This window comes from Dendrobium catenatum, unplaced genomic scaffold (genome assembly GCF_001605985.2).
Source record: "Dendrobium catenatum unplaced genomic scaffold, ASM160598v2 fragScaff_scaffold_621, whole genome shotgun sequence".
Taxonomy (NCBI): domain Eukaryota; kingdom Viridiplantae; phylum Streptophyta; class Magnoliopsida; order Asparagales; family Orchidaceae; genus Dendrobium; species Dendrobium catenatum.
In genome coordinates, this window is record NW_021319083.1 from 1,369,139 (window position 1) to 1,392,668 (window position 23,530).

The 23,530-nt window shown below is 33.4% G+C and overlaps 4 protein-coding genes across 5 annotated transcripts; 1 reads left to right on the top strand and 3 right to left on the bottom strand.

The window, feature by feature from the left end:
- The first annotated feature begins 1,168 nt into the window (after window positions 1–1,168).
- Window positions 1,169–3,414, top strand: LOC110111828 (E3 ubiquitin-protein ligase AIRP2). 2 transcript variants are annotated; one of them, XM_020843851.2, is made up of 5 exons: window positions 1,169–1,609; window positions 1,806–1,963; window positions 2,184–2,250; window positions 2,459–2,693; window positions 2,896–3,414. In XM_020843851.2, exons 1-5 carry the CDS (start codon window positions 1,597–1,599, stop codon window positions 3,104–3,106), a joined length of 684 nt encoding a protein of 227 aa, XP_020699510.1. In that variant the 5' UTR covers window positions 1,169–1,596; the 3' UTR covers window positions 3,107–3,414. The 2 variants fall into 2 exon arrangements, with proteins under 2 accessions (XP_020699510.1, XP_020699511.1); XM_020843852.2 differs by having other exon boundaries at window positions 1,170–1,609; window positions 1,801–1,963.
- A 2,550-nt stretch (window positions 3,415–5,964) lies between these two features.
- Window positions 5,965–7,996, bottom strand: LOC110111803 (GDSL esterase/lipase At3g48460). Its single transcript, XM_020843821.2, has 2 exons — window positions 7,362–7,996; window positions 5,965–6,757 (listed from the first exon to the last, which is right to left on the bottom strand). Exons 1-2 carry the CDS (start codon window positions 7,977–7,979, stop codon window positions 6,254–6,256), a joined length of 1,122 nt encoding a protein of 373 aa, XP_020699480.1. The 5' UTR covers window positions 7,980–7,996; the 3' UTR covers window positions 5,965–6,253.
- A 3,110-nt stretch (window positions 7,997–11,106) lies between these two features.
- LOC110111797 (early nodulin-like protein 1) lies at window positions 11,107–11,714 on the bottom strand. The gene is made up of 2 exons (XM_020843806.2): window positions 11,516–11,714; window positions 11,107–11,441 (listed from the first exon to the last, which is right to left on the bottom strand). Exons 1-2 carry the CDS (start codon window positions 11,706–11,708, stop codon window positions 11,107–11,109), a joined length of 528 nt encoding a protein of 175 aa, XP_020699465.1. The 5' UTR covers window positions 11,709–11,714.
- Window positions 11,715–13,886: 2,172 nt separating this feature from the next.
- On the bottom strand, window positions 13,887–22,769 carry LOC110111796. Its single transcript, XM_020843805.2, has 5 exons — window positions 22,548–22,769; window positions 19,435–19,546; window positions 16,910–16,981; window positions 16,600–16,817; window positions 13,887–14,164 (listed from the first exon to the last, which is right to left on the bottom strand). Exons 1-5 carry the CDS (start codon window positions 22,655–22,657, stop codon window positions 14,059–14,061), a joined length of 618 nt encoding a protein of 205 aa, XP_020699464.1. The 5' UTR covers window positions 22,658–22,769; the 3' UTR covers window positions 13,887–14,058.
- Window positions 22,770–23,530: the final 761 nt, after the last annotated feature.

The window sequence follows — 23,530 nt, forward strand, 5'->3', positions numbered from 1 at the left end:
TTAAAACAAATACAGCGGATGTGCAGCGATTTCTAAAGCGCTGCAAATAAATTAGTAGGGGTTTAAACTGCTGCGGTAGGTCATAAAAAGTGTTGCGAAAGCCTGATTTTTTAGTAGTGAAATTTCTATCCATTTGTCAATATTTAACTAACCTTGTAATTCATTTTTAAAATATTAATTTATCTTCCTAAATCCTAAACTTAAGCTTGTGAATAACAATTAAAACAAACATGATATTACATTTAATATTTTATAACTTTCTTCATATAATTAAGACTAATTAATCAAATTGGCTTAATATTTAATTCAATTTTATTTTTCCTTCTTAAGAAATAATTATAATTTAATCTCATAAGTACAGTTGACTGAATCCTATGCATAGATGACCGTTTCTTGCCGCCGAAACCGCTACAGCTCCTTCTGCCCTTTTACTCCACTTGTTCTAATTACAAGTCTTCAAATTATTTATTTATTTTTTCTGTATGTTTTTATATAACCTTTAATTATTTAATAATTAATACATATATAACACATTACTCAATTGAATTATCATATAATAAACGAATTATTTGCCGGATTTTGGACTAATGTCTTATCTGTTGCTGTTGGAAGCTATGCTATTCTTCTTTGACTTTTGAAAATTATAATTAGAAAATTATTGATAATTATTATGGTAAAATAATAATTAATTTACATGCATTGTAAAAATAACTTTTTTTTAGTTAATTGATGCAAATTATTATAAAATATTTTAATTTCATAAGAACACAAACACTTATTTAAATAATATTGTTGATTTAAATTTTTATTTTTATTGAGCTCTAAGTTCTTGGATTAACTTGCCCTATTCCATTAAAAAATAATTAATTGGATCTTTTTTATAATTTTCTAAAAAAATTAATTATGAGTATTATAATTTTCATTTTATATCCTAAATATTCAGAAATTATTTGGTTCCTTGTACATTATTATGAAGCTTTTAATTATACTAAAAACGAACAGGAAGTAGGATCAAAGTACATCATAATAATTAGGCGCCATAATTTTAATAAATATTGTAGTTGAACCAGCCCGCCAAATAAATTAAAAAATATTTTTGTAGAAAAAATTTGCAAAACCTAACCTTTTATTATTTTTTAAGAGGAGACCTATTCGCTGTTCGCTAGTTAATGTCGTGGTCTCTGTTGGTTGCAGTGTTGGAGTGGTGGTCTTTCTCTCCCCTCCCTTTACCTCTCTCTCTAGAATCTTCCTGCAAGTAGAACCCCACATCTGCATCAATGGTGGAACCGTTCAAAATGATGGGAGTCTTTCTTCCCATCCTTGACTTCTGAGTGCATCCAGATAAGAGAACCGATTTCTAATCCTTAATGATCATTATCATCCATTGAGTTAATTATTCTATAAATTGAGCGCTTCTTTTAAATCCTAGGGTTCCAAATCGCCATTTGTTCTCTTGTTTTCTCTTCACCTCTTCTTTTCCTCCTCTTCGTTTCCGATAGAGAACAAGGAAGTTAAAAGGAGTTATGTTCCAAAACCAGCTTTCCAGGCCTTCATCCTTCAAAGGCTCTCTGAAAGCCCTCGAAGCTGATATACAGCATGCGAACACTTTGTAATTTCTCTCTCGCCCAATTTTGTCACAGTCCACTATTTTGTTTTTTCACTTCTTTTTTATTCACGCCTATTGGATTTTGTGAAAAAAAAATCGATTTTTCGCTTTAATTCATGTTTAAAATCTTTTTTTTTTTACTAATTAGTTTTAGATGATGATCATTTTAGATAATTTGGATACTGCTTTTGCAGGGCAGATGCTGTGCATAAAGCTTATGGTGGTGCTTGCCTGCAGATGAAGCTTTCATATAGTCCTATGGCTCCAATCTTTCTCTTTCTATTGCAGTGGGTTAATTGTGTCCCAACTTATGTTCTTCCCAGTTATTTAGGGCTTCTCCAAATAGTTATATATAAGGTAGCTCCCCTATTTTGTATATTCTAAATTTAAGTAGAAATAACTAAATTTCTTGGGTACTATTGCTTTGTAATTGGCTAATGTAATTTTCTTCGGTATGTTTGCTCTTGGTGATTGGATCAGGTTGGGATCCTATTCCCAAAATCTTATTGTTTTCAATGCTGAAGTCAATTGCGCAATGAGCTTTCAGATGTTGATTGTTGTCATAATCGTTCTGCAGGTCAACACAGATGAAAAATCTACAGTATCAGCATATGAAAGGGGAGCCAGCATTAAAGAATTTTATGGTATATATTAAGGCTTTGTTTGGGACGGCTTTCTTACTGTTTCATAAAGTAGTTTTCTAGCACAAAAAATAAATTTTTTGTACTAAAAAGCTGCTTTACGAAGCAGTAAGAAAGTCGTCCCAAACAAAGCCTAAAAGTTTCATCTGGTTATGAGATGGTTCAGCATGTTTTCTTATTTTGAATACATATTTTCCTATATTTTGGTCAGCTATCATTTATCCTTCACTTAAACAACTTGAAAGTGACTTGTTGGAGAATGAAGAGTCATATGACAGAGGTAGAAGCAAAGAGACTGTTGGAAGGAAAAGAGGAGAAGAGTGGAGGAAGATTTCAGATAAAGATTTAGAGAGAGATGATGAATGTGGTATCTGTATGGAGATTTGCACCAAAATGGTTCTACCTAGTTGCAATCATGTTATGTGCATAAACTGTTACCATGACTGGTATGTTCATCTCTAGCACTTCTGTTAGTATTTTACTAAGGCTTCGTTTGGGACTGTTTTCTTACTGCTTCTTAAAGCAGTTTTTTAGCAAAAAAATAAATTTTTTTTTATCAGAAAACTGCTTTAAGAAGCAGCAAGAAAGTCATTGCAAACGAAACCTAATTTTCTATCTTTTCTAATGTCATTGTGGCTTGAATTACAGGAACAAAAGGTCACAATCCTGCCCATTTTGCAGGGGAAGCCTTAAAAGAGTTCGATCAAGGGACCTTTGGGTGCTCACCAGTACCAGTGATGTAGTTGACACAGCAACTTTGGAGGAGGATAATGTAAGGCGCTTCTATTGCTATATAGATAGCTTGCCACTCAACATTCCTGACACTCTTTTCTTGGTCTATTATGATTACATGTTATAGTCTGTAGATAAAAGCCTAAAAGGAGATTGGAATATAAATTGATCAAAGCCAACCATCTTTTCAAGATTGAGTTTGGCTAGAGCATTCCCATTTCATAATTTTAAAATTTCTCCTGAAATGCTGTGTAATAAGATCATTGAGAACAAAGCATTGCTTTTCTGAACAACTGTACATAGAGCTCTATTTCTGAGAAGTTTAGCATAATTTTTACTCAAAGGCACAGAAAGAAGAGAGAAAAAAATGCTTCTCTTTGTGCTTGAACTGCAAATTGCATATGGTGATTAATATTATACTTCCTTCTGAAGTTGTAGGGGAAGTCCTCAGATTTAAACCTTATAAAGATGCCATGTAAATGTGATTTTGTTCTTATTTTTTTCTTTGTTGGGGGGATTTGAACCCTTGCCATGTCTTTGGAAGGCTGAGGGAAATGCCTCTTGAGCTACTTACTATTTATTGGCATTATTTTTTAGTTATTGGATTAGGAGTCTGAATAAGGCAGTTTTTTCACTGCTTTGTTTTTTAAATCGTTGTCACATTGTCATTTGGCACCTACTTTTAGACTGATTTTCAGGAAGTTTATGTTGAAGAAAAACTGCTTTTTACAACTAAATATACGTTAGAATGTTATCTGTAGTAAAGTTATTGTTCCTATTTTTTTTTTTTTTTTTAAATGATACCATAACAACTTAAAAAAATGATATTTATAATTTAACAGCTTTATTGAGTTTCATTGAGTATACTAATGGAAAAATATAGATGCAGTCATTTCGAGCTTTAAGTAAACCAGGAGCAAAAGATTCAAGCTTCGTTTGAGATTATTTTTTTACTACTTTCTTAAACAGTTTTTTAGTACAAAATTTTTTAGTTTAAAAAATTTTTGTACTTAAAAGTTAGTTTAGAAGTAATTAAAAAGTCGTACCAAAAGAAGCCTAAAATGCAGGCTTACTGCTCACAGTAACTTTTAAGTTTTAAGTCTATGCTTGCAGGCCATCATTGTAAGGTCTTTCTTGATAGTCCTGAATTGTGCTTGTAAGTGTATATGGAGAAGCAAAGTAGGAGTCTCCTAAATTGGAATTTTTATTCCGTCAGGTTACCTGATGTAGCTCTACGTCAGGTAGCCAATAATATGTCGTCACGTGCTCTTACTCTTTACCGCGTGGATCGACAACCCAACCCGGAACGGACCCGGGAGTTTGCGTATTGCTCCGCATTGCTAGGTATTGGTCTATTTTGCTCGACAAAAAAAGAAAATTATCATTATGTGAAGAGCAATACTAAGTAATACAGAGCAATACCGAGCAGTATCGAGCAATATTGAGCAATATCGAGTTCTTTTAGGTATTACTCTGTATTGATCTTCACAGAGCGGTATATCTCGTTATTGCCAAGCAATACCAAGCAAATACCGAGCAATACACGAAAATAGTAATCCCGGATTCGGTCTGAGTCGGGTCGTCGGGCCGCGCGGTAAAGAATAAGAGCACGTGACGACATATTATTGGTTACCTGACGTAGAGCTACATCAGGTAACCTGACGGAATAAAAATTCCCTAAATCGAGTGAAAACTTGTATTTATCTTTCCATTGAATTTTTAACATAATTTTTTATACTGATGTAATGATTTCAACTGTTTAGTTGGTCAAAAGCTGAGAAGATACATTGAAGATGTTTCTACAATGATGCTAAAATAAAATTAATTAAGCTTAAAATAACCTTAAAATAAAACAATCATTTTTAAATTCAGTGTGAGTTATTAATGATATAGGGAAAAAAGAGAAATTTTAAGGAACTGTCTATGTTGGCCTATAGCATTATTTGAATCTACTTGTTCAGTGATCACTTCAGTGAGCACTTTAATCTGATTAAGGCTTCATCTGAAATGATTTTTTTACTGTTTCGTAAAATAGTTTTTTAGCTAAAAAAATATTAAATTTTTACTGGAAAGTTGTTTTATTGCTTCTTAAAATGAAATTTTAGGACAAAAATTTAATTATGGTCCTTGAGTATCAGCAAGCAACATTGTGATACGCCCTAATGATTTTTCTAGAAAATCACCTTAAGGTTATTGTAATGATGCGAGGAACATAATTTACTATATTTCTCTGATGCAAATTTGATTTTAAAGCATTTTCAATTGATGAAAATTTTGAATATGATTTGAATTTTGATTTTGAAGTTAGGCGGCTACCTAACTCAATTACTTCTTTTTGGTTTTGGAACATTTAGATCAATTAAGATAAATTCATACACATATCACATATACAATTCAAGACTTCTTAGTTGACAGTCAAAGCTCCCACGTAACAAGCCAAGATCAGCTGCGTACTCAAATACTTGTAATCCTTCATACCTATCCTTAAATGTTTCCATATAAAAGAAGAAAAAATAAGCACTCGCATAGCACCACTAGGTATTGTGTTTGTGTGAAGTGTTATTAACAAATGGAAAGGAAAATGTTATCTTTTGAAGTTTAGTAGCAGGGGAGTGATGGCCTAAGAGTTTTCCTTGATTTAGATAATCATTAAGGATTTTGTGTTTGCTACTTTGTGGTTGCCAATCTATTAGGCTTTCAAATTCTTTGCGCTCTATGAACAATGACATTTTTGTTAGCCAGCTTCCGGCACATTTCATTCCTTGAAATGATTGAACAATTCTTATTATATTTGATTAGCTAGGATTGTGAAGTCTAATTAATGTTCTACAAAGAAAATATTTTATATAAAAATAGCATATATGGATGGACATTCACGACAAAATCACTCTAAGATCGGGTAAGCAGCCAAATGGTCGACAAAAGCTCTTCCTCCCTTCTCATCCCGCGCTTAAATCCCCTAACGTCCAAAAAAAAAAAAAGATCGATCTTAAATTTCCTCAAAATTTTATAATAAAGAAGCTTCATTATTAAAGTTTCACAAAAAGACCGTTGACTAATTCCCTACAATTTTATGATTGATGATTATTGCTTTGGAATCTTCGTAACAATCACTTATGAAGTACCAAACACCAACCACTATTAATTGAGAGCACCTCTCATCAATCTCTACATAGATGAAAAGATCACGAAACAGCTATTAACTAGTTATTTTCACCTTCTCAGCTCTTGAATCCTTACTCATTACGTACTACATGAAATAGTTCAACAGCTCTTACTCCTCCTTGTTCCTTATAAATGTATCAAATGAAGGTTGACAGTATCCGCCATGGAAGAACATGTCTGCAACTTTCCTGTACGTTGCTTCAGTGAGGTGAACACCATCCCAGTTGACATACTTAGAAGGATCTGAACAAGCTCTAGAGGCTTCTGCAGATCCACAAGTATTAAAAATGTCAAAGTTATATTGTCCTCCCCCTGCACCACAGCAAGCTTTGAAAAGCTCGACGAAGCCGTTTGCTTTCGGGCTCTTCATGATGGTGCCGTGAGCTCTTAGGTAGTCGGCGTACAAGATAATGGCTTTCGGATAACGGGTCCTGAGCTCCTGTAACTTGTTTTGTAGAAGAGAGTTGTGGGCAGAACCAAGCTTGTTGATGCTTGCAGAGCACCCAAAACTATCCCTATCTTCTGGAGAGCTCAGAAATAATGACAGTGGGAGGCAACCAACTAAAGGCAATCCTTGAACTACTACATGTTTGGCTCCTCTTTTTATTATCTCCTGTTGTACCAACATGCTTTATATGAAAATAAAGAGAAAAAATTTATGTAGCTCAATAAAATGCTTCACAATTTTAGTTTGAGATGGTTTTCCTACTGCTTCATAAAGCAGTTTTTTAGTTAAAAAATTAAAATTTTAATGCTAAAAAGCTGCTTTAAGAAATCTAAGGCTTCGTTTGGGCAAATTATTAGGTCCGGTCATCGGACCTATTTCTGGACATCCACTAAAAATTTGCCACGTGGTCTGTGCTTTGACTCAAAAAAGAGTAGTCAAAAGCGCAAGTAAAGTGCAAGTAAAGCGTAGTTAAAGCGCAGTCAAAGTGCACAGTCAAAAGTAATCCACGTGGCAAGTTTTTATTGGATGTTCGGACCTATATATTTCTAGGTAAGGTGACCGGACCTTTTTGTATTGGATGTCCGGACCTTCGTTTGGGACGGTTTTTTATTGTTTTTTAAAGCAGCTTTTTAGTACATTTTTTTGTACTTAAAAACTGCTTTAAGAAGCAATAAAAATCTGTCCCAAACTAAGATTAAATTCTTGCCAAGTCTTGCAACAAAACAGCCCTATTAAAAGAAGAAGAAGTAGAAGATAGTATAAATATTACCTGCAGCAAACTGATGACATTCCCAACAGCTTGCTGCTGTATAAACTGCGGTGACAGAGAAGAACCAAAACTGTATGCATAGTCATTGACTCCGATTTCACCGACCCAGAAGAGTGCTCCTTGCAAGGCCAATCTGCACTCTGCCGATCCGACTTTTCGACAACCTTTCTTCTCCAAGTAATCGTTAAACCATTTGAGCTCAGTCCCCAGCGACTGCGGCGTGATGTCTAATGTGATGTTATGCTGCACAAAAACCTCATGGTCAAGTGCAGTTGAGCCTGCTACAGCAAAGTTAACTCCATGGGAAGATGACTGAGAGCTTTGGTTTAGGTAGGGAGGAAGGAAAGGGAGAGATAGAGTGGTGGCGAGGAAGTCGATGACCAGGCGGCCATCGGAGTATCGATTAGTTGGGTGGTGGAAGAAGGTGGTGCCATATGGAGGGTTGGAGACAGAGCCAAAGGCATAAGGGCCTGTTGTCGAGTGAGTGTTGCCAGTATCAGTGAAGGAGTCGCCGAAGGCATAGATTTTTGTGAAAGGTTGTTTGTGAGGAGGAGGAAGACGAGAGGAGAAGCTAAATGGAAGGAGGAAGATGACTAATAGGAAGGAGATGTAATTCATTACTGAATAGAGCTGTTTTGCTTTTCTGAGTTTGAACTGAAACAGAAGGAAGGACTTCTTTTATAGGAAGGACTTATATATTATCATTTAATCACACAATTTGACTCATAAATTTATTTATTTATTTAATATTATTGACAAAATTTTATTAAAAAAAATAAAAATATCTATATTTAATAAATTAGACTTACTAAGCTCATGAGAGCTTAAGTTAAAATTAGTCTATTAATTAAAAATGTTGACTATTTTTTTTTTTTTGTTTTTTTTTTTTTTTTTTCATTATATTTATTTAGGTGCTCGTAGCTAAAAAATTATATTTTAAATTACTTTTTATTGTAAATTATACATTAACCTTAATATTCTGAATATAAAAATTATAAATTAACTACAATAAATCAAGCATTTATCCCACTAAATAGTATCAGTTATCTGAATTTTTTCACATATTTTGTCCTATTAAGACAGAATATTAAAAACATTTATGTCCAAGTCTCAAGTATTAGATGACAAAAATAGAGAGTTGTGTTACTTATTTAACATTCAATACAAAATTTATCAGCAATCTTGATGTGATTCATAACACGAGAAATTATCATGTACGGAAATCAGATACAGCTCTACTTTCGGATGTGAATCAAGTGCAGCCTCGTTAGCGGTACCGAGTGAAGGGGTGATGTGGCGCATTCTGATTTGTCTCCGGACGGCGTTCGGCATTTGCACATAATAATTAATCCATAACATGAATATAAAAAGTATACACAATGATAATTATTCCTCGTGTAGTTATCCCATCTCATCCTATATTCCTGTGACTTTGAAAATATAGACAGAACTCTATTTGGTCTGTTCTTTGGGAGCTTTCGCTATTAACCAAGAGGTCCTATATTTGAGTCTTGTGCATATGATATGTGCGTGAGTTTGTTTTAGACTTTATTTGGGACAACTTTCTTACTACTTTTAAAACAGTTTTTTAATACAAAATTTTTAATTTTAACATAAAAAAATTGCTTCAAAAAGTAATAAAAAAGTCATAATGAATGAAGTCTTAGGCTTCGTTTGGGACAACTTTAAGAAGCAGTAAGAAAGTCGTCCCAAACGAAACCTTAATTGACCTAAATGTCTAATATGGTGTAATAAATATGAACCGCATAAAGAGAACTGTATTGGTGGGTTAGCCAGATGGTGACCGGATTTCGACAATTATTATTGCCACCGGCCGAGGCGGTGCCTATAGTGGAAGTTGTGACTGATGTTGATTGTACGGTCATGATGGAGCTAATAAACGAGAATTTAATCGCTTTAAATTACGCTCACCCGCCATGGCGGTGATAGTATACACTCCGTTGCCAATTAATTGGGCTGGAAAATTTTGGTAAGTTCATTTAAAATCTCTCAACATAATCTGGAAAACTATTTAGATGCTTTTTGGTGGGGTACATTAATTTTAAATTTAATTTTTTAATATTTGATTTGAAGAAAATAAACACTAACTAATGATTTTTAAGAATTTGAAATATATAAAATTAATTAAATCGAATAATTATAAAATCTTGTATTACTTCTCTTAGGATTTTTATTTCTTAAGTCTTCCATAGCGTGACTGTTTCACATTTTAGCAGTATATAAAGATTCAACATGAATAGATAAAAATAGTAAAACCAGAGAAATTTTTACATGAAAAATCTGAAAAAGAAAAAAAACTATGGGTTCTGATCCCGTTGTAGAATTCACTATGCACTAAGTGATACAAAGATGCTCCGTTATCGAATAAAAGGAAATAAAAAGATATCCAACAACATGGTTTAATTTTTCCAATACAGATTATAAAAATAAATGTTCACAAGAGAATAAATGTACCCAACACTACATAAGGGTCATATCTTGTTATAATTCTGGAGATGGTAAACATTTATGATGCGAATCTTTGATAACGATAGCGGTTGTTGGCGACAATAACTGGTAGTCGTCGTATCAGAGATAGTTGGAAAATGATAGAGAGCTCTCCCTTCTTCTCTCCTCCTCCTCCCCCTTCATGTGAAGAATGTGAGTCTATTTATAATTTTTTGAGAGTGACATTCTTAGTAAATATGAAGAAGATCCAAATTAAATTTGGAGTGTTCTGTCAAAAGGCTCATAGTAATTCATTATATTATAGAGTTTTCGTCAAGCATTTAAGTGCATTAATTATGTCAAAATTAAGTAATCTTAGGCTCGTTAGTTTCGTTTTGTTGAGCCGCTCAATTTTCCTATAAGCATGTCATATCGATTTGACATTTGTGCCGAATCAATATGATTTTTTGTTACAAATCAAGTTTTTTTCTATTTGTATTTTAATATATTTAAAATATATTATTAAAAAATAAACATATTCTTTAAAATTTTTAATTTACATCCAATCACTTAATTCTTGCATTTCAGATACCGCCTTTATAAAATTTATTTTAAAATATTCAATGAAACAAGCTTTAATAATGAGCATATAAAAAATAAATTTAAATAAAATAAAAGCAAAATAAGTAATAATTGTGTATTGAACAGTGGAGGAGTTGATAAAGAGTTTTCTTTTCAATCAAGACTAAAGAGCTTCCCGTTCGAAGTACAAACAAATCCCTAACTTTCTAACATTTGCAATTAAATCCTAAAAATATAACAATTTTATTTTTTTCTACATGGAATGGGGAAGCAGAGTATAATTGCAAATTCTCCTTTAAATATGTGACATTGGTATTTAAAATAAATGCTGAAATGTTGATAATATCAGCATCTAAATAACATTAGAAGAACCACCACTTTGAAATAGTGATTAAATTAGGAGCTTGAATTAAATATAATTTTTTTTAATAATCATAATTAATTATTCAAAATGATATTGCATTATTACAATCCTTATAAAATTAATCTTATAAGAATTCCTACTCGAAATTTATGTAGATAAAATAACAAAGCATCAACATTAACACTCCATGTCAAGAAGTTATTTTTCACATCAGCATTGATAAAAACAAAGTTCCATAATAATCAAAATAACTGTCTACGAACACCAAATCTATCAATGCTGATAAAAAAACGGTCCATCACGAAAAACCTAATAATTGGACAAAAGCAGTCAACCTTGATATTTTTTTGACTAATTAAACCCTAAAGCAAGTGCTAGATTTCCAACCGTCAACAAAAAGATAGTGAGTGAAGTAGAATGCAGATCATTGATAACAGAGTCCGATGAGTCGGTATCGTTCCTCTGGTCTGGCGGTGATGCATTAGGCCCCGTTATCACCTTAATAATCATTCTCTCTCCCCTTTCGCAATGCCCATTGACTCCGCTAATGAAATAAAAGAGGCCCGCTCGCTCGAACTTGAACTCGGTCTTGCCATTATTGGAAAAGAAGATTGGGTGCATCGATCGACACTTGTCGTATTCTGACTCTGTCACTACTAAGACGGAGTCCTTATTGTACTTGAAGTCTGTATTGTAATGAGCCGACATCAGTGAGATCATAGAGATAATATTTTGCTATGTTAAGATGAAAAGCACTTACTAATGGTGTCGTCAACTTTAAACCGGTTCTTAGCGGCCCACTTGTTATAGAAATCTGGATCTTTGGAAGAGGGAATGGCCCAATCTCCATCGCCGCCGACGGCGAAGTCGGTGGACAAGGTGAGCAGGGATGAAATGGAGAAGAGGGAGAAGAAGAGGAGGAGTTTGAAGGAGACGAGAAGTGTGACTTCCATGGCGTAATTACTTGTTTGATTTCTTTCTCTAAGAAATGGTTGAGAGAAGAGGACTGTTGGAGAGCGAGACAAATAGGAGAATGTGAGAATAAGAAGCAGAAGGATTAGCGTAAGCAGTTAACAAGATGAGACCGTGGGGCTGCCGTGGCTTGCGGTGGAATTTGAATTGGTAATAGCCGTTGGAGATCGAGGCGGGAGGCAAGAAGAGAATCCGGGATGGAAACGTTAGATTTTTTTTTTTTTAATATCCCTTTTTTATAGCTTTCAATTTATTTTTTTGGTATGTTTAAATTACTTCGAATGACTGGTTTTTTTTATTTGAAAAAAGAAAATCCAAGTCGTTTAAAATGAATTTGTTGAATGGAATTTTGTAGCTTTACCATTTAACTAATGATAATTAGAGAATTAGAGATAACATACAGCTCACCTTGTTCTGTTGGTTGAGAGCTTAGGCTTCCAACTAAAAAATATTGGATTCGAATCTTTATGTATACATTGTGTGTTCATTACGGAATTTTGCACGCAATGGAATGCAACCCTGCTCTTATCATTTTTAAATTGTATTTAATTCAATTTTATTTAAATTAATATAAAATCAAACTAAATGTCTATTTTCATTTCAGTTTAAGAACAAAAAAGCTAGATTTGGCAAATTAGACCATTTAACAATAGTATAGACCGAATCAAATAATAGGAGTTTTTGTAAATTTTTTATTACAACATGGGTGGAACCAACCATAATTTTCTGAGGGGGGGAAACTATTATAATTACGTTTGCATATATGTCGCGGGGGGCTCAAGGGGGCACGCCCCCTGGCAGGGTGTCGATTACTATTTCTCTTTGTATTTGGATCATCATATCCTAGCCAGTAACACATATACACAATATATTTAATATATTGGGGACAATTGTCCTAAAATTATAGTATTTTAATATTTTTAGAGGGCAATTACCTAAAAATCTTATAATAAAAAATTAAAAAATACCTAATGAATAGTAGAATGAAAAAAAAAAATTTTTTGAAGGGGGGGGGGGGCCACTTATAATAACTACGTTCGCATAATATGTCGCGGGGTGAGTCGCCCCAATGGCGACCGTGGGGAACGCCCCCTGACAGGATTCGATTTACTATTTCTCTTTGTATTTGGTTCATCATTCCCTAACAGTAACACATCTACACAATATATTTAATTACATTGGGGGCAATTGCCTAAAGATCATAGTATTTTAATATTTTTAAGAGGGCAATTACCCCCTAGCCATAATGTGGTTCCACCCCAGTATACAGATATTAAATTTAATTCAAAATATTGCCGCCCAAATATCTACTGAGTTCGATCATTCAAGATTTAATTTTACATCATTCTCCATTAATTTACATAGAAACACTGATTCAAGCGAAAATACATTAGATACTAAATTCATGGAAGTGCACAACTCTCTCTCTAAAATTTTGAAAATTTGTAATGACATCTCCATCTCATATTGAATTTGAATTTAATTTAATATGAATGTGATAGATAATTCAAGTCAAGTAAAATTAAATAGAAACTGAATAATCACTCAGAAAAAAAAATTCTAACACACTTTTTCTATTTCTAAAAAAAATAATTCCCTAAACATTTTAAAAGTTTTGAGCCGCTGAAATTAAAATTTCGTTTGAGACTACTTTTTTATTGCATTTTAAAAATAAATTTTTAGTAAAAAATTAAAAATTTTATACTAAAACTCTGCTTTAAGAAGTAGTAAAAATAACCGTCCCAGACAGCCTTAAATATACAAAAAAATAATAATAATAAGTTAACCCTTTATTTGGTCCATCAAAACGTACATGAATTTTTGTAGCTTTTTTCAAAGAATAAATGATTTATCATCAACAAATACATAATCAACTATTGCAACACTATTATCGTCGCATGTTTGAGCAAAAAGCAAACAAAATAGAAAAAAACCGAAGTTAATCTTATCATAAGATACACTCAGGCTTTGTTTAGGATGACTTTCTTACTGCTTCTTAAAACAACTTTTTAGTATAAAAAATACGCTTTTGTTTTAAAAAGCAGTAAGAAATCCGTCCCAAACGAAACCTCAATTGCAGCACATGCAAGCAATTTGGTACATGCTTTTCTCTATGCGTCAAAAGCCCAAGTCGTACTTACAAAATTCATCAATAACGCTATAATAACACTTAACGAAAATCAGCTCTCGCAGCATCAACAAACAAAGCGAATAACAAGTGCATCCATATGAACATTATGTCCAGTTAAACGTGTAAATTATCATATATACGCTCCATAAATTTTTAATTATTATTGTCTGAAAAATATGCCGTGTACCGTATAAGACAAACTAATAGGCATTCTCTGCAGGCTGGTGGTAGGTTCTGCGTCGCAGCTGAGACTCCGATGTGGGCTGCTGTAAGAATATCCTGGTTGGATCGTTGGGATCCACATACCTACATTTGTAAAGGAAGAAAAAAAGATAAGAATCAAACTGGTGTGAATCTAATTCTAACATCTTATATTGCAAGAACTTGGTAGAAAACTCTAAAAGATAAAAGCGAACAAATATGATCCAATTCTAACTTCCTAGAAAATGATCTTAGTAGAATACTCGAAAGATAATAAGAAGAAAACTGGAATGAATCCAACTTTAGCATCCTTTAACAAAAATGACTCGTGTCATGACCAAAGCGAACAAATATGATCCAATTCTAACCATACATGACTCGTGTCATGACCAAATAGGCACCCATGTGGCTCCTCGTTTCTGGCCTGATCCCAATTTCAAGGCGAGTCCCCTTGGTCGAGTCTTCCACAAATAAGTTGGCATGGCGAGTCTAATGGGCAAGCTGGCGAGTCGATATGCAAGTCCTTTGGGTGTGCTAGCAACTCTCTAGGTGCAGTTATAAGGCTACTAAAAGCAAGAGGTGAGCTCCTTCAGGCCATAATAATCACGAGCTAAAAGCTAGCAAAGTCTAGAGAATTGAGCCCTTGACCTCCTGAGATGCTCCTTCCCCGAGTATTTGTGGTGACTTGTTGATTTGAGCAAAGGCAGTAGCTTCGGGGAGCTGTCCCCCGTTGAAGAGCAAAACTCTTTAGAGCCTGAATGAATCTATAAGAGTTTCTTGCAGCTCATAGTGGGGATTATTCTTTGACTTATCTAAAACTGGATTGCCTTCTTATATTAAATGGATCATGTCGCTCGTGTTAGATAGTTTAATTCTATTTTTTTCTTACTCATCGTCAAGGAGTTACCCTGCTATCACCATGGAGAAAGTGGGTAGGTTTTGCTCTCCTCACTCGTCATGGAGGAGGGTTATACACTTATACTCTTTGTTGTTGGTGGCAATGTGAGTGGGATCCATGTTGGGCAGCAAGGTGAGTGTCCGGATCTCTGCTATCCTACGACGAACATTCGAGTTAAAAGATTCTTCTGGTGTACTTTCTCTTCGTGCATTCTTGATAATCCTCCTAAGGCATCCTAGATTATCTTTGTGGGTCTTTCCTCCATTTCCATGAAATCATGATGAGTAGAGCAGTTGGGAGCATCCATATTCATGGATGGTTCAGTATTTTTATTGTTCTTCGAGATGTGTATGTCTTCTAATTACTAGCATCAATTTATGCTCACCTTACCTTTTAGGATATTTGATCCAAATATATATTTGGATGACACCCGACCTTATGAACAAACAATTTCAAGAGAAGTTAAGAGTGAATATGGGAAAAAAATGAGAGGATTTAAAGAATTTAGGAAAAACCCCAAAAAATCTCAAGAATACTCCGACAGAAAAATAATTCTTTAAAAAGATTCAGAATGTCTCTCTTCATCCTTTTGTTTATGGGAATCTGAGGGCTACAAAAAAAGGTAAAAAAGTATATCACTAATTGTAGCCCATTGCATACCATACATGACACGTGTCATGACCTGATAGTCGTCACCCATGTGGCTCTTCATTTATAGTCTGATAGTAAATTTCAAGGCAACTCAGAGCTGGCCAAGTCGAGAGGATTAGGGCGATGGTCCTTCCTTGCGGCTATGTTCAGGCGGTGGCTTGCTGATATGAGTAAAGGCGAATAACCTCGGAGAGTTGTCCCCTGTTGAAGAGGAAAACTCTACCTGAATGGATGTGTACAAGTTCCTTATGGCTCCTGTTGGGGACTACTACTTGACTTATCAAACCATGGTGAGTCACATCCTTAGGCTAGCAAGTGCTTGTGGAGGCAAGGTGATTGTTCTGACTACACTCTTGATACTAGAACCTATTCAAATTCCTCTCTTCGAACCTATTAGATACATGTGAAAGTCCTACATCTACATGTACAAGTATATATATATATATATAATGTTTTTTAAATTTATTAAAAGGTTCGCATATAATTAAATGATTCATTACTGTTCCGCTTGAAATAAAATGAGTTGAATACGAACATGCTGTTAATGAATAATTTCAAACGAGTTGATCTCAAATAAACAAAAATATGAATGAGAACATGACCATGCAAGCGTGACTCGTTCACACCCCTACTTAGTATACTCAAAAGATAAGAATCAAACCACTATGAATCCAACTCTAACATCTTACTATAATTAAATTTGGTAGAATATTTAAAAGATAATAATCAAACTAATAATGAATCCAATTCTAGCATCCTAGAATACGTAGTATAATACTTTAAAAGATAAGAAACAAACTAGCATAAATCCAATTCTAATATCCTACAGCAAGAACTTTGGTACAATACTAAAAAGATAAGAAGAAAACTATTATGATTTCAATCCTAACATCCTTGAACAAGAACATGGTATAATATTCAAAATATGAGAATCAAACTAGTATGAATTCAGTCCTAAATTCCTTTAATAAAAACTTTGTAGAATACTTACGCAGAACGAATCATCTCATCCACTGGAGTCTGGGCAGCTTGCAATGGGTCGACACGAGGCACGGCCTCGGCAGGAGCGTTATAGTGCTGATTATAGTGTCTTACAGATTGTATCAGGTTCAAGAAAAGAGGGACAAAAGTTCCACAACCACCTTCCTTGAACAAGATCTTGAAGGAATGAGTGGAGTAGAGGGCCCTATGCTGTTCTTCTGGTATAACCTATGATTTGACACATTAATAGATTAAACGTACAATTCAAATAAAATTGAAAGTAACAGCGATGCAAATAGAAAGGTTGGTTTATAACACACAGGTTCCACTTTTCCAGAAATGTTGTTGCAGTGGAAAATTGGCTGGTTGAACTTATCTTCATGAATATGTAACTGCAAGTAGAAAAACTAGTCTTTGATCAGTAAAGAAGGAAAAAAGAAGTGCACACTAGACAAAAAAGGGAGCAAAAGCTAAGCCAGATGTGGTATTCGTTGAAAGAAAGTTTTATATGATATTTATAATGTATGAATGTAAAATCATAGAAGCCAAATGAAAAAAAATTTGGTCAAGATGAGCATTATAACTATCAATTGTTAAGAGATAAGTGTAAGACTAGTGTTGATTGATTATTGTGTATTAAACTCATCTCAAAATAAATATTATAGTTATAAAACTCATCCTGATCAAATTTCAATCATAATATTCTACCCAAATTTTATCCACACCACAGTGGAATGGAATATGCATGGCCATTACTAGCAAAATCATAAAAAAATAAATAATAAGGTGCAAAAATAACTTGATGCTCGCAATACACAAGTGACAAAAAAATAACTTGATGCTCGCAATACACAAGTGACAAAATATGTTGGCCCGCAAAGAGATTTATTTGTGCCAATTAGGAATATAAAATGATACAAAATCTTAAATTGAAGTTAATTCATCAATTCAACAAATATTAAAATGTTAAGACAATTTTAGACATGTCTAAAGAAGTTGTTTTAATCAATAAAAAGCATTAGGAAGGTTAAAACTATAATTTTCAAGATTGCAAAAATCAGACCAGATATTGAACTAGAAGAATAAAAAGTTCAAGGTTTAATGGCTCAATCAGGATTGAACCAGATGACGTAATAAATATTAAAATTATTTAAATAAGATCTAAATGATATAATAATTATATATCATTTAATTTTGTGTGACTAAAAAATAAATATAGTTCATGCGTAATATTTTTTAAAATTTTAAATTTTAATATCATCAATACTTAAATTTGATTTTAATCTAAATTTAATTTCTATATAAGTATATAATTTAATATAAATTATTATTAATTTATTGATCATAATTATATGTACTTAATACTCATTTAAAAGTTATAATAGATTTAATTTATATTAATTTATTAAGTTTAATATTATATTTAATTTTAAATTTATTAAATTAATTTATTAAATTATTTAAATAAAAAACACTTGAACGGGCCGATTTTAAAAAACCGAAACCGGATCAACAGTTCACGGATTAAAACAACAGTTCTTGCGGTTTCAATCTGGTCTAATGCCAATCCGGTTTTTATGATGAATCAGATCGGGCATCTAACCGATTCATGATTGAACCAGTCAAACCGATCAGTCCGGTCCGGTTTTTAAAACTATGATAATTTTAATGGTGAATATAAATGCAAAACACAATTGAAAAATCATGATAATCTTTTATTTGACATTTCACACATTTACAACAACACTATGGGCAGGTCTGCTCCAGAATAAATCTGTCAAGAGATAGAATCTAGCAAGTGATAATGCTCATCACATAACAATCCTAATCACTACATTAAAATTTGCGGTGAAAAAGCACTGTAGTCTTGTCTGCAGAAAATGTGAAAGCCGCTCCGACAAAAATTTTGGGTCATGATAGGTTTTATAAATACTGAATTTACTATGAGATGAATGCAATATATGCCTAATCAATTCAAATTTATATTGCACTCATCTCAAAGCAAATTTAATTACCATGAAAGCTATGCTGGCCCATTTTTTTTCAATAACTCATTTGGTTGTAGTAGAACGTTTTCCTTCAGTTGTCAACAACTGATAAATGAGTGAAACGCTAGTCGAACAGATCATTTAACTCTTCCTCACTCCCTTCATATATGTCCTCAGATGAGCCGAAGAGCACGTTCGGTGTTTCAGCACACTCAAAGGTAGTGTTTCACAAAATTATTTCCCGCACCATGCACTTTCTATATATGAATTGAATATCTAACTAGTTTGCATAGTGTTAAGTACATAGACAAACTATCGACCATTTTCTCATGGATCAGAGGGAAACAATGAATTTCATAAAGTTCCTCCACAATATTGCATTTTTTTTCCATTAAAGTCCTCATACCCTCATTCACAGTGTGGCATCTTTTTTTCATTCCCCCTTCCGCTTTTTTGGTTATAGTTGTTCTTTTTCCTATTATCATCATCCTTAGTCTTATTTCAAGTAATTTGGATCAATTATAAAATCTCATTCTCCATTCATTCTTATTGACTGTTGCCTGAGATGTCAAAGTTATTTTAAGTAATTTTTTTGCACAGCTCATATTTCCACCTTCCTTTTTCAAAGTATAGTAAAGTGAATGAAAGATTTTTATTTGTTTACATTTCAGCCAATAAATAATTCTCATTGTAAAATGTTATTTTTTGAATGCAGGCTAATGTATGATTGTGCTTGAAAATGCATAGTTTGATTATAATAAACATATAAACAAAAGTGTGCTATTAAAACATGACTATTATATAATAAAAATGTAAAAAAGAGATATATAATGAAGGTAAAGGTAAGTCATTCATACCAAGGGCATATCAAAAGCTACGAAGTTCCCGACAGGCTTTTTTGCTACAAAAACAATACGCACATTTGATAAGTAGATGATTCCCTTTGCTTTGACATGACCACTACCAGATCTGCAAAATAGGTTATTGGTTTGACACATTAAATGAGTAACCGGTTATTAACCTCGCCAAATAGCAAATACGAGGCCTCTGAAAAAATTAAATTGAAAGGCTAGAAGAACCACCTTTCGTACAAGAGCACAATAAAAAATAACTAAGGCCCAGCACACTCAATAATTTGTTGACCTTCTATACAGCAATCATTTAGAATAGACATTCTGGAGAAAAACTGAAAAAGGTATGCATCTTACCTAGGGGTGTAAGTGAGCCGAGCAAGCTCGAGCTTGACTCATTTATGGGCCCACGAGCAGAGCTTATCGAGCTCACGAGTTGAGTTCGAGCTTGAGCCGGCTCGGCTCGTGAGCTCGCGAGCCGACTTGAATAAATATTAATATTTTTAAAATAAATTAATAAAAAGCACCTACATTTTATTTAATAAATTTAAATATTTAAAAATAATAATAATGTTTAAAATATTTAATAATATAAAAATAAATTAGTATTTTATATTTAAAATTAAATAATAAAGGTTTAAAATATTTAACTAAAATTTAAATACTTAAATATTTAAATTAATTAATAATATTTAAAAAAATACTATTAAGGCTCGCGATCCGACTCGAGCTAGTTTATAGTGGGACGAGCTCGAGTTCGAGCTCGACTCAAGTTCAAGCTCAAGCTTGAGGTCGGTATTTTACAGTTGAGCTCAACTCGACTCGTTTGCATCCCTAATCTTACAAGATACAAAACTAACCTTGTCAAGTACAAAAATTAATAACTGATAATTGCAGCTTTCTCGAAGCTATTGAAGTACTTCAAGCAAATAATAGACATCAATATTTGAACCTTATTTGGCATGGTCTAGGACCTACTAAATGAGATAAGGCTATGAAGGACGTTTTCTCGGGCTTAAACTAAGTAATGGTTGTGATGGAGAATCTACGGAGGGATTTCTCTCGATAGTTTAATGAGTGCAAGCGATCACCAGGTGCCTAGAAGACTAGTTGCTAGTCACACTGAGTCGAGCGAGCTCTATAGCATTAGCATCTCAAACATTAGGAAACCATATTGCCTTAAGTGCACCAAGTGCTTTTGAAATCCGTTGGAGCTTTAACAATTAGATTATGGTTCTCTTCACAGTTGACCATGCTAATGATGGCAACCAAGGTGATATGATCCCTAGATGTTGTGGATCTATGATCCATCCTCTATCGAGATAAGAATTTCCATGTGGATTACGATCACCAAGATCTCTATTTAAATATCTCGTTTCAATTAGAAAACTATAGTAGCAAAATCTGTCTAAAAAATCCTCAATGTTGTGTGTCTCAAATACATCTTTTATCAATATCAAGGATTTCATTTCCACTTCCACCAATAAGATTACTATTCCAAAACTCCACATTTAAATTTAAAAAAAAGGCAAAAAAGGAAACATGTTCTCCTTCTCTAATACATGCTATGTCTCAACATGCTACATTTATATAATCAATGAAGGCTCAAAGCCCAACCCTTGGCCACATCCAAAAATTTTAAGCACTTAAACCTATAAGCGCTAATCCATAGATGATTTATAATATGATGACAAAGCTCAATAAGTAAAAAAAGAAATGTGGATGCAAGTGAGGTGATGGTAGCAAGGAGGTGTTGAACCATGTGTGTGGGTGTAACATAAAAATTTCAACTGACAATTCTACTCCTCCACATGGTAATCCATAAATTCTTCAAGATGGAATGCCACATCCAACATTAACGAGTTGCAACTAACGGTGGAGGTGCCCAAGCGAGATAAGGACAAGTAGGAGGCATAGATGGAGGCGCTTCAGCAATGCCATGCAATTTATTCATGGGCATAAGCTTGCTAATGTCACATTGCAAGGATTTCCCCGTCATTGTGAGGTAAGAAACATTTGAGAGAAAGAAGTTGAAAACCCGAAAATGCCGTTTTAGACCTCGCACGCTTTTCAAAGCGCCGCGACGAGTTTTAAGTGAAAAATCTTACTGAGCTTTAGCTTAATGTTAGTTGTTAACATTTTCAGGTAAGCTTAAATTAATCAAATGAGTAGAAGGGGCGGCAATGTTTATCGTAGGGGAGGAGCTCCGGAAGAAAGGTAAGGACGAAGAATATGTTTGCTTATATGCTTATGTGATTTCAAATTTTATTGTTATAGTGGCTCTTTCAAAATATTTTGGAGATTTATTTAGGGAATTGATAAATTTAGGAATTAGATATTTGACCTACCGTCCGACCTCTGTTCCCGCCTCGCCTACGCGATCTCACCGGGCTGGGTCGTGACAGAAATAAGCTTGAATAACAAAGTATTTATAACACTTTGTTCTCAATTAAGAGCAATATCAACAAAATTGCACACATGACAGTCTCTCATATGCTGAGAACCAAAAATAGTTTTTAAGAACATAATGAAGCACCATAAGACCTACCAATAATTTACCCAAAAACTTTCTTAAGGATTGCCTTAAAATTTGAACACGTTCAAATTCTATCATGATTCACTTCTCAAATGTAAATCTTCGTGAAACAAATTATAGATATAAATGAAATTCAAGTACTTCACATATAAAGCAAACAAAATATATAGTTAATCAATCAAAACTTATATTTCATCCATCTCAAAACAAATCTAATGACTATAAAATCCATCTTCATCAAATTTTGATCAGTATATCCTTCCTTTTTTTTTTTCTTTTATTCAATCCCATGACCATGTCAAGGAAGAACAAATAAACCAATGTAAAAGGATTCACAACCGTCCTTTCAACTTTCTTAGATGACCCATAAGCATCTTTCAAATATCTAAAACGCCCATCATATCCCTAGCATCTAGTAACAAATAATAATTAGGACGATTCCATGTAAAAAATGACAAAGGAAGTCCTAATCGATCGCCAAAAGACAATTATATAAAAAAATATAAATCAAGAACGATTGGCAACGTAGAAAAATGAAATTATCAAAGACGATTTCCAGGATAGGAAAAGTGGGGAAACTAACCCTGGGATCTTGTCGACCTCGAACTCGACGCCGTCCCGAGCTAGGACGAACATCTCACCCAGAAATGGGACTGGCATCCCGTTGGAGAACAGCTGAGGGTTCAAAGCCATCCCGTCTTCCTCTGAGTCGATGATCGGATCAGATCAAGGTTGAGAAGAGAAAAATTGACGACGATATACCTTCGAATTTCTCTCCTTTTATTATGTCGGAAACAAATAAATATTTATTTATCTCGACGCCCTTCAGAGGGTTCGAGAGCTATTTGGATATTGCATTTTTACAAGTCATGTTATAAAAAATAATATTGATATTTCTTGTTCGGATAATTAAAAATTATGTAGATATATTTTTGACACAATGAGTGGCATTCTAGAAATATGTATTTTTATAATAAAAAATAATCATAATTATATAACACTATTTACTTATAACATTTTAGCACTAATTATTAAAGATTGAATTGCTTATCTAATTATTAATTTTAATTATAGCCTAGAAAATGATTATATTATGTAAATATAATTTAAAATATTGAATTATATTTATAATTAATATGCATTCTTAACTTGATTGTGCATGAGTCTCAATGCACACTTGAATTGTAAGCTTCTAAAAAAAATTGGTACCATCAAGACTTTGATTTCAACAAACTCATCATTAAATTGATTGGCTTGATGAGACGAAATGAAGAACCCCAAATATGATCTAACCCGAGTCGAAATCAACTCGGATCAATAGCTTGAAGAATAATTGAAAATTTTTAAATTAGTTGAAGGACAAAATAATATCTAAATTTGGCATACATATAGTCAAATCGAGAGTCACGGTAAGATGAATCCAACGAGCTCAAAGTTACCTAATTCTAACAACATTAAGACACTTAAATGGCATATGAGAGTTCTATGATCAAGAGATTTAGTATGGACTGTTTGATAGTATTTTTTATTTTCTCCCATTTGTTTGAACATGTCACTCTCAAAATT